Below are 10,699 nucleotides of genomic sequence, written 5' to 3' on the forward strand. Positions count from 1 at the left end.
TCTGAGGCGGAGCCACCGGCAGAGAGGGCTGTCCCTCGGAGCATGATGAATATGGAAACACTGCGTGTGATGACTGTGGAAAATATCAGTATTCTGCTTTGACACTTCAACCTTCAAGAACAGAGTACATAGTTTACAGCACATAGCCTATAAATAAAGAACAAAAGCAACTCAGTTGATAAGTTTAATGTCTACTGTATTAGAGACTAATGCAAACCAACATTAAAACAGTCACATAAGTAGTGTATCAGACCTTATTAAGATTACTTGATAATCAACAATGTCAGTAACTAAAGAGATTAAAATGTTTTGTTGAAACGCCTCTAAAACTCAATAGAAGTTTAAATTTAGCCTACACCTTACAAGGTGGCTTCAGTTTTCAAAACTAGATGATGTAGTAGACATTGACCTATAAGAATGCCTACATTACTGTTTATTTTCTTAAATTGAAAGGTTCCTAAGAATTCCTTAGAGTTCTGCAATTGCAAGAAGAGTAGGTATTAGCAATATACTACAACATGAAGCTTTACACCTAGTCCTTAGTTTGATATTTAATGAAATATAGTTAAACACAGACATCAATCTAGTACTAAACCAGAGCAGATTTATTACAATTTTGAAAAGGCAGAAACTTTAAAAGTTTATTTAGTGACTCAGGCTGTCAAATTTCACCTTAAGCCATTCACATGAGTCTTAGATCCTCTCTCAAAGCTGCTAAAAACAAGTCCCATTCAACTCTCCTTAAAATCAAATCTTTAACCCCTATATAACAGTAACACTAGTTTTTACTCTTCTATTTCAGCATTTGTTTCTTGGAAGGCATTGCTCTGTTTGTGGATAAATACAGTGGCTTTTGATTCCAATTCTTCCAGCTGTTCAAGTGAAGGGACACATGGATCTTGATCTTTGCCAGTATCAGGCAGCTTGCACATTTTGTCTCGAATGCGTTGAGAATATCGCAAAGGGGTTACAATTTTCAGATCTTTACCACTGGAGTAATTTGCCTCATGAGACATCTTCACTCTTTGAGAGAGAAAAAAAAAATAAAAAAAAATCACTAAACATAGGCACACCATCATACAAGTTACCTTTCTAGCATCTGGCAGAAACAGCAAGTCATGATTCATGTTCAATTCTTTCCCATTCCCACAATCAAAGGAAACAGGCCCTTTCCCATTCATACAGTTAGAACCAGCTATACAACTTTTCTTTGGCAAAATATTTTAACCCAGAGAACCTCTTAAAAACAGTTCCCAAAGGAAGATCCTTCCCTATTCCATCAGGGGCAAATTGGTCTTCCTGCTATGAGGGATAGTGGACAGCTGCCAGGTCTCCAGCTTCATCAGATGTCAAAGCTGAGCACAACTTTCCTAAGTCTGCTATCTTAGAAGAAACTTTGTGGTTAAAAAAAAAAAAAAAAAAGTCAATATTATCTGGTTTATACTGAGGTTACTACCCAGGTTTTTTGCCTCAAGATAACCACTTCAGGACAGTTACATCTTGTTCAGTATTTCTATGTTGTATGACATACAATCACATCTGCATTTGAAAAGGAGAGGACTGGAGACACCTACTTTCTCTTTACCTAGCTTAGTGTAGAACTGCTACTGTGATGTAGGCTGTGGGAGGGCATCCCAAACATGGAATTTATGTCTCTGCCACAAAAGTCTGGTTACTCTGTAGTGAGGCATTCACAAAGCAAAACAGTTTGAGTAAATAGAGAAATTTATTTTAAAATACTTCCTTCTGAAGGAAGAGGAAGCAATCCTAAAAATAAAAGTTCTTGAGAGCTTTTAACTAGGTATTCACAAATGCAATGCCTCCCTGTTCCAACAGGACACAAACATTATTGTTTCTCCAGACACTGCAGACTTTCCATAGTTACCTGAAGTAATCTTACCTTTCCAAGTATGGTGTGGTAGGAGGATTGTATTTCATTGAACAAGATTTGTCATTCCCCTTCTCAGGAGAATTAACTGCTTGAGCTATATCTTTTGTCCCATCCTCATGCTGTTCTGTTTCACATTTTCCTTTCTTTTTTGTACGTTCTTTAGCCTTGTGCTTTTTGTTCTTTTTTGGTAAGATCTCTTCCCTTGGTTTTAAGTCTAAATCAGTTTCTTCTTTCTGGATAGCTTCGCTGCTTGCCTCTGTCTTCTTGTTATCACTCTCTGCTTTTTGGACATCATCAGAACAGAAATCCTTGAGGGTTTCCTGAACTGGCTCTACAGATGAATTTGGTTCCTTGCTGACTTCCATTAACTCACTTAAATGAGCTTCTATCACAGTTTCCCCTAAAAATAAAATACAGAAGAAAGTACAGCTGTGATTAGTTACGACTAAGGAGAATGTTTTAGAGAGATCCCTGAAATCTTAGAGCTTTACATAAGAATGAAAGTTAAGTAAGCGTTGAGTCTGAGCCACAACAATTTAAGTTACTAATAATTTTAGTCACCTTTGAGAACCTGCAACCTGAAAACTCAGATTAAGTACACGTCCTGAGAAGTCATTCTGTTCCTTTCCAAGTGCAGCAGCTCTCAACAAATATTTCAGTTTCTGGGCTCAAATACTTGTCAGGTTATGTTATATTAAAGGGGAATATTTATAGCTACTTTACTTCCAAAATTAAAATATTTAGAACCTTTAATTGACGCTCTGCCAAAACACAACCATGCTTCTGGTAGTGAAGGAGTTTGTGTCAAAGGGGCATTGATTTCTAGCTCACAAGAATATTTTTATTTACTCTTTGATTATCAGGCTAAAATAGCTTTGATAAAGTTTAAGTAGAAAGTTTGAATACAAGAGCATCTCCAATCACTGTAACATGCCCACTATTGAAAAGTATTTGTTTAGTCAAGATTGTTTTCAAAGACAATCGAGTACAAAATTATCACGGAAAATTTTCTATGAAATAAATTTTAATATCAACACAAATAGTTTGTGTTCTGTACACAGCTTGTGTTGCCTGTTAAGTCACACATTTAACTAAAATAGAGGTCTCAGACTTACCATTCTCAGACTTAAAAAGGCTTTCATTATTTTTCATAGTATCTATTAGTGTGTGTCGTAGTTCTTCTTTAGGCTGAAAAAAAGTTTTACTGTTTTAGAAAAACAAATCCAAAAATAATCATTGTTTCAGCTTATTTGTTTCATGTAATAGTTACAGGGAAAGTGGTACAGACCACATGAGGTTCATCTTAGAAACCCTTTGTTTAGTGCTGTTCAGACATAAAAGTCAGAAAACAAGTGAATCCTGTATTTTCTGCATTTGGTGCACTAAAGCTGTTATTTGATGCCCTGAAATCTTACTGATATTAAGGCACAGAAGTGAAATCCATCAATAAGTGTAAAATTAAGTTATATTTTGTGTTTCTAATGATACTAGAAGTCTCAATCCTTAATTCCTTCTAGGTGGAACATCATATGGCAATTCAATGATCCTAAACCTTTTTTCTTCAAAGTAGTATCTACAGTGGTTACAGAGGAAACTAAATCCATTATTTTAATGTTTAAGTAAATCACATGGCTCTCCTTCAACCATAAAAGGATTTAATAAAATCAGAAGCAGTGGTATTTTACATGCCATACTTTCATGCCTCACTAATTGTTAATCTCAAACTTCAAGGAAAGCTGCTTACCATCGCTCCTGCCAAAATGGCCTCCTCATAGACAGCAATAAGCTTTTCAAGAGGGCCCCTCTGTTCAAGACGAATACAGCAGTTCCAATATTTCGCAAGCTTTTTAACCCCAGGAATGCTCTGTGTGAGGTCTTCCAACATTGCACGTATTTCATCACCTCGACATCCCTAAAGTCAACACAAAAGCAGAGATTTGAATGCAGTTAACACATTTAGATGCCATAGTTTAGCTGGTTTTGAACTAGAAAGCAAATATTTTTTTCTTTCTTTGGCAGAAGTTATTCCCCTATTCTTCCAAATAAGAATTATTTATACAGTATTATAAGTAGAAGGGGTAGTAGAATGTATAGACATCTTCAGAACTACTTGAAACAGACTTTTTCAGAAGTACAGACAAATTTCTGCAAATGCAAACTTGTTTTAGATTAATTCCTTCTAGTTACCCATTATGTTATAGCTCTTCTACTATTATAGCTCTACTGTTATTACCATTATTGCCTTTTCTTATTCGGTAATTCAGTAAATTGGTAAAGCTTAATTTTTTCAGGTGTTGGCAAAAGCTATGACATTGCTTAACTTGGGGAGCAATTAGTCCCCTGCACCTGATTCACATGGGTCTAACACACCTGTAGTACTTGTGTGTTGCCAGGACCTATATGATCAGAACTCAGTAGGCAAGGGTCCAAATACCTGTTCTGTTAACTGCAGGCATTCGCTGAGAATCTTGTTGACCTTTTCACTGTGTAATATGTGCTTTAAAGCATCAGCAGAAGAGCATTCTTGTTCTTCACTTGTAGACTGGGATCCAAGAAGCATGTGTGCAGGAGGTCGTCTCATCACTTTTCCTCTAGATGCCCTCCAATCTTCCAGACGAGCTCTGCATTTAAGAATATTGTTAGCTGAAGTGACAGATATTTTATAATTTTTGACACTGACTGACACTAACTAGGCTAAGTCATTCAAAGATATTCTTTCCAGATAGTTAAACTCTTCTCCCTGTAATCCCAAAAGGAATACAGCTGCCATTTAGATCTGCATGGAAATTTCAGAACCGTACATATCACTGTCTGCTTTAGGTATCTGTCAGGTCAGAACACTTTAACCTCTTCCTTTCCAGCAGACTTAGGTTACAGACCTTTGTTTTCAAAAGAGGGTAAAAAATGCTTCTGAGTTATTTCTCTGTTTCACCTTTTTTCCCTAATCCCACTTCAAACCAGAAAACTAGAAGCAATCTCTTAAGACAAAAAGCATGGAGAGCAGCCCAGAACAACCCTATCACACAGTTTTTAAAACCTGAAACCGATGTGAAGTATAATTCAGTTTTCATGTTTCATTTCAATCCCATCCCCCTAGACCATCAATTTCTAGTAAATGTGAATTTCCACAAGGACCTTTATCAAGAATATTTAATAACTTTTAGATTATGAATCATCTTTCCCCCATTGTCTAAGCTGCCGTCACCTAACTGAAAATGTCATTGATAAGTGCTCTCCTTCAGTCTAAGTTGCTCACTTCCATATACATCCAGCAGTCATCTTTTTTTTTTTTTTTTTAAGCATGACATGCATGTAAAATTGACTTACAGGATTATCTGTCATGCTTAAGGCTGTCACAACACTTCGCCTAAAACACAGCTCTAGCAACATCTATTTTCTAACTGCACAGGACAAGCTGTAAGCCTGGAGAGCTGCTGCAATTAGTCCAAATCCTGATTTCTCACGAGTCTACAGTTTTAGATGCGCTTGGGCATCAAGTTTAAATGCTCAGATTTTTTTTTTCAATGTATCTACAGCAAGAAATAGGTCAAATTAGGTATTCTTGGAAAGAAGGTAAATAACCTCCAAGATCAAGCCATGAGAGTAATACACTTACCTTCTCTCTTCTGCTGACTCTTTTGGCAGAGTAGAGTTTCTGTGGCCATTAGTTTTAGAATTCTGCCCTGGTTTTGTACCAGGAACAACAGGAACTGGTTTTGCTGGAGCTTCTGGTCTTGCACCTTCACAAAAATCTGCACATTTCTTCACACCTCGCACTCTGTGGTCAGGATTGCTATAAGCAGCCTTTGGTGGCTGTGGTCCCCTTGCACCAACCAGTTTTTGGACTGTTACTTTCTTTGGTGCTGCAGCAAATGTCGGTTGCTGTTTCTTCAGACCAGACTGTGAGTTAATAGCAGCTTTTTCAGGTGGCTTGCTGTGAAATGGCAGGGCACTATTCGATTTTACAGACTTAGGGTTGTTTGTGACTTTGATATTCTTCAGAACTGCACTACAGCTTTTCGTAGACATAGAACTTCCTGCTTGTTTGGTGGCAGAAGGAAGAAGCTTCTTCTCTGGCAAAGAACTTTTTTCCCCCTCAGTTTTTACTGGTTTTCGGAAGGAATTTATCTTGGATGGGATAACTTTGCCACGGTATTTGCCGAGCGCTGGTTTCTTTGGTAGGCTGATACTTGCATTTTGTTTTTCCGCAATCAATTGCTTCTCTCTTATTTTTTTTATTTCCAAGAAGGCCTTACTAAGTGATGCATGCTGAGATTTTATTTCAGTAGCTTTGGCCTTAGAAGCTTGATCTTCAAGATTCCAGTTTGTCCCTGATAGGTAACTTGTCAGTGGGATTGTGGAAGAGTTTAAAGTAACATTTTTTTCTGAGCTTACACTTGATTGGTCCCATGACAGTTTATCATCATTCTCTTTATTTTCCTGAAATCAAATGCAAATCCACAGTAATATCAGAAGCACATTCATTCTGCATGTTGTTTCTAAAGATGCTTCCACTGATTTATAGGACTGAAGTGATTAAAGGTAAATGCCACTTAAAAAGTACCTACAGAAGCAGTGTATAAATACTGAGTAGAATATTTGTCAACTATTATTGCAGAATTCACATTAAAAAAAAAATCAAATAAAAATTGCTTAAATCCTGCCTTGGAAGTAAGAAACAAAACTCTCAAAGTAACTGCTGGCTTTTAACTGCCAAAATTACCTTCTAAGAGAAGTTGCTTTAGACTGTATGTAGTCAAAAGCAGTATCTGTACCTACCTCATCACTTAATGGCAGCGCCATTCCCCCACTTAGTGTGGATAGTCTACTAGCAGGAGGCAGTGAGTAAAGCCTTTAATTAGGGTAGTAGGAGTTACCAGAAGAGGGAGAATTTTTCTTACTATTGAGCTACAGGATGCTGTAAGTCAAGAATAGTTACGTCAGTTTTATATGGATTTACTACTCCCTGAAACTCAGCCATATGGTCTCAGCACAACCCTCCATGAGAAGTGGGATCTAGTATTTTCCTCCAAAGAAGATGCTCTACAGCAACTAATTCAGCATTGTCCAAGCAGCAGTTTTGAAAGAGTAAAATATCTAAAGGCAGGAAAAAATCATGAATGACACATGGACCTCTGCAGAAGCTGATACTCTTTTATTTAAGATGCCCTCAAACTGTAAAAAAAACTACACTGCATCTCATTTCTTGGTCTGTCATTCAGGCATAGAAGTTAGATTTGACCTATTTGACTTCTATAACTAGAGCTTGAGTATGAGGGTTGTTATTTCAAGAAACTACGTAGCTTAACTTCACTTCAAAATAACATGAGACATTTATACAGAACAAAATATGTCCCTTCAGGAAATTTATAAAAAAACACCTTTGTTTTAACTTCTGGAATTTTTCCCCACAACATTCTGTTTTGAAGTTTTCAGGTTATTGGTTTCCTCCCCAAATAACTCTACGTCTCACATCTTTTGGAACTCAAATGCAAAACTGCCCAACACTAACCCAGGTCTTGTGTCTATTTTTTCCTCACCTTTGCCTGAGAACAAGTCTGGAGAAGAATATATTTTGCTATTTCTAAGCAGCACAACTGTTTGCATCTTAATTTTGGAAAAGTGACATGAAATTATATAGGGAACACATTCTATTAAACTCTGATTAGGTATTGGCACCTACTTCTGATTACATTAGATTTGCCAGTACACAACTGAAAAAGCACGCTCAACAGTTTGTTTTGTTAATAATTTGGCTTTCTTCCAAGTAACAGAGTACAAATAGAAGACTTCTCTACTCTGTCAGAAGACCTTAATTAGATTTTAAATTAATTCCCTGAAGACTGGAAATATGTAAAACAAATTCTGAGATTCTTAAGGAAGTTGTTAAAATGAAAGCATTATTTCAGCAACAATAGTATCCTCTTTAACTCCCTCCACCATCAGATACAAACTGAATATCAATATGATCCATTACATACTGTAATGTGACGGCTTTCCAAAAAGCATATAATAAATAGTGACTGAATAAAGTTTTAACAACCTGCACTTCTGCACCTCAAAACTTCTCATGCTCTGGAAGTCATATAACATAAATATGATTTAAGTGAGTGGAATGTTGTAGCTGCAAGAAAAAAGAGTACCATCAGTGTTTAAATATCACTAAAAAACTTACCATTTCTGGCTTTGGAGATGTTGAGAGCTGTAAGTTGTCTTGCAGTTTACTGCTAGTTGCTCTCAGAGTTCTGCTACTGCTTAAAAAAAAAAATAAATCTTAAATCATGAAACAAAGAAATGTATTTTTTGTCCAGTTGGCAGTCTGCCGGCTGAACTCACACTGAAGTATCTCTGTTTAGCTTGTAGTATTCTTCCAGCCAAAAAAAAAAATAAATTTTAAGCAACCACTGATCGGGGCCAAGACTGCAAAACGTCCCGTCTTACACCACAAGGAGCTGGCTAACAGATTGGAATTGACTGCAGGTGTCATTCTCATGTTTAAGGATGAGCACCAACTTGTCTACCCTGATGCATTTGCTACAGAAGTTTAAGTTTCTAAATGCTGCAGTTGAGGGGGAAGGAGGAGTAGCACAAGGAGTCGAAGCTACTGCAATCATCAGAGCCCAGGCCATTTGAGGCGAGTCTGAACAAGGAGACACAGTTTCTATCATAGTGACAGGTTCCAAAACCTTCAGTCAGGCACCAGAGTTGGCATCAGACTACCCAGTGAGTTACAAAACCACCAAGACCAGTATTGTCTCCTAGCAACTATGAAAACGTATTGACAGCTCAAAAGAAAAACATCTCAGCTTAGAGTTACAAATCCAAGTTCTTCCTCAGATGCATTATAAGAAACATGTGGCACTACTTCATGTGACTGAAAATGAACATTCCAGTTCACAGATGGTATCTGTGCATCAGATGATCTTACAGAAGGCAGCTGAGATGAAAATGAAGGTATATTAGTGAATATAAAGAAATTTAAGCCATAGCAGAAATACTACCTGATCGATGTCTGGTTTTCTTGAATGGGCACACCAGAGAAAGTTTTCTTTCTTGATAAATATTCTTCGACTTTTTGTCGCCTTTGTTCTAGTGGGTTTTAAAAGACACACTTATTACATTTTCAGCTAGAATGGTAATGACAAACTTTGATTCTTAGTAAAAAAAGGAAATGCAATTAGAAAAGCATCAAGACATTATGAAATAGAGACATTATGGATTAAGAAAGTTTTTAGTTTAATATTCACATTGCAATGTCTTACACATTTATTTCTTGAGAAAGGCTATATTCAAGGGTCACTTGAAGTGTAATTTCACAGCTCTACAAGTTAGTTGTTTTGCTGTGTTAACCCAAAAGAAACACAATTATTTGATGGGAAGAAGTCAGGCTCACTCCTATAAGCAAGCACACTTTTCATCTGTGGCAGTAACAAGTATAGCACACGTGAAAAACACCATCGAGGTGAACCGAAGTGACCATCTGTAAAATCATTTGCTTATCTTCCACTGTCAGCTGGGCATCAGTACAAATGTTGGACTAACAGGAGTGTCAGTAACAGCACAAAGTGATCCTGAATAGGTCCTAAAACAGCTGGGACTGTCCCTCAAGGGACGGTGCCTCCACCACTTCCCTGGGCAGTCTATTCCAATGTCTAATCACCCTTTCTGTGAAAAAACTCCTTCTAATGTCTGACCTCCCGTGGCACAGTTTGAGACTATGTCCTCTCGTCCTGTCACTAGTTGACTGGGAGAAGAGGCCGACCCCCACCTGGCTACAACCTCCTTTCAGGTAGTTGCAAGGAGTGATAAGGTCCCCCTGAGCCTCCTCCAGGCTAAACAACCCCACCTCCCTCCGCCGCTCCTCATGGGACTTGTGCTGCAGACCCTTCACCAGCTTCGTTGCCCTTCTCTGGACAAAGTTTAAAAAAGACCGCGTACACCACCTGCTTCTGAAGACGCTACAGCAGAAATGCACCTGCCAAGAGATGCTGCATAGCAGCAAGCTCAGCAAGCATCCCAAAGCCCCCCCAGCACCTTCTGCTTTGGAAGCTCAGCTCTCACTGCCCTTCGCACAAACAGCAAAGCTCCATTCAGAGCAACTCTGTTGCTTTAACTTGCAGAAGCCAAACCGTTCAGAAAGTAAATAAACACAAGAGTACGGATCTAGATCAGCGGCACATTTGCTGGTTTCAATGGGACGCTCTTACGTTAGGGCGTCTCTTTCGTCGTGAGGGAAGGCTTCTACCCCAGGGGCCCTGCCTGGGGCAGGGTATGGGATGATAGGCTGAGGTGTGGGATGCGATGGGGAGCGGTCCGCACCGGCCCCAGCGCTGTCAAGGGAGGGCGAAGTCTCGTACGCCCGCTCGCACCGGCCAGACGCTCTAAGACCACGACAGCGAGCGCTGCTGCTAAGACCTGCCGGTAGTGGACCTCGCCTGGGGCGCCTTCCCTTGCCTCCGGCTTCTCGAGGAGAGCGACCAGCTCCCCGCTCCCACCGGCTCCCCCGCCACCCGCCGCGGCCACGCGCGGGGCCGTAACGACGAGCGGTAACGCTCAGCCCCACGCGGCCGGCCGGTGTCGGGCAGCGTGTGTGCGGGGGGGCGGCTCAGCCCGTCGGTGCCCCTCTCCCCCCCCAGTATCCCGGCCGTACCTCGGAACGCGGGCTCGGACCTGCGGCTGGCCGGGAGCAGCGAAACCGCGCGCGCTGCCATGGCCGCCGGCTGCGAGCGTTTGAATCATCCGCCGCCCGGCAGGGCCGTCCTGATTGGCCGGGCCGCGGGACTTGAACTGGCCAATGGCGAGTGGGAG

At 39.8% G+C, this 10,699-nt stretch overlaps 1 protein-coding gene across 8 annotated transcripts; it reads right to left on the reverse strand.

The window, feature by feature from the left end:
* Window positions 1-179: 179 nt before the first annotated feature.
* CKAP2 (cytoskeleton associated protein 2) lies at window positions 180-10,672 on the reverse strand. Of its 8 annotated transcripts, none has more exons than XM_064645750.1 (9): window positions 10,542-10,672; window positions 8,893-8,980; window positions 8,067-8,142; window positions 5,508-6,331; window positions 4,326-4,512; window positions 3,636-3,803; window positions 3,007-3,079; window positions 1,901-2,291; window positions 180-1,023 (listed from the first exon to the last, which is right to left on the reverse strand). In XM_064645750.1, the coding sequence occupies exons 1-9, from the start codon at window positions 10,600-10,602 to the stop codon at window positions 786-788; spliced, it is 2,106 nt and encodes a 701-aa protein (XP_064501820.1). In that variant the 5' UTR covers window positions 10,603-10,672; the 3' UTR covers window positions 180-785. The 8 variants fall into 8 exon arrangements, with proteins under 8 accessions (XP_064501820.1, XP_064501819.1, XP_064501827.1 ...); XM_064645749.1 differs by having other exon boundaries at window positions 8,067-8,145; XM_064645757.1 differs by lacking the exon at window positions 10,542-10,672 and adding an exon at window positions 10,307-10,485.
* Between the last annotated feature and the right edge of the window lie 27 nt (window positions 10,673-10,699).

The sequence above is a fragment of the Pseudopipra pipra genome, chromosome 2 (genome assembly GCF_036250125.1).
Source record: "Pseudopipra pipra isolate bDixPip1 chromosome 2, bDixPip1.hap1, whole genome shotgun sequence".
NCBI lineage: Eukaryota > Metazoa > Chordata > Aves > Passeriformes > Pipridae > Pseudopipra > Pseudopipra pipra.

What these genes read in the sequence shown, in the direction of transcription:
- CKAP2 (XM_064645749.1), bottom strand. Translation starts at nt 10,602, where the DNA reads ATGGCAGCGCGCGCGGTTTCGCTGCTCCCGGCCAGCCGCAGGTCCGAG. An exon ending in GCCTGCAGTTAACAGAACAG is followed by an intron (nt 3,804 to 4,325) that starts GTATTTGGACCC and finishes TGTTGACTTTAG; the next exon opens with GGATGTCGAGGTGATGAAAT. An exon ending in CCATTTTGGCAGGAGCGATG is followed by an intron (nt 3,080 to 3,635) that starts GTAAGCAGCTTT and finishes ACTTTTTTTCAG; the next exon opens with CCTAAAGAAGAACTACGACA.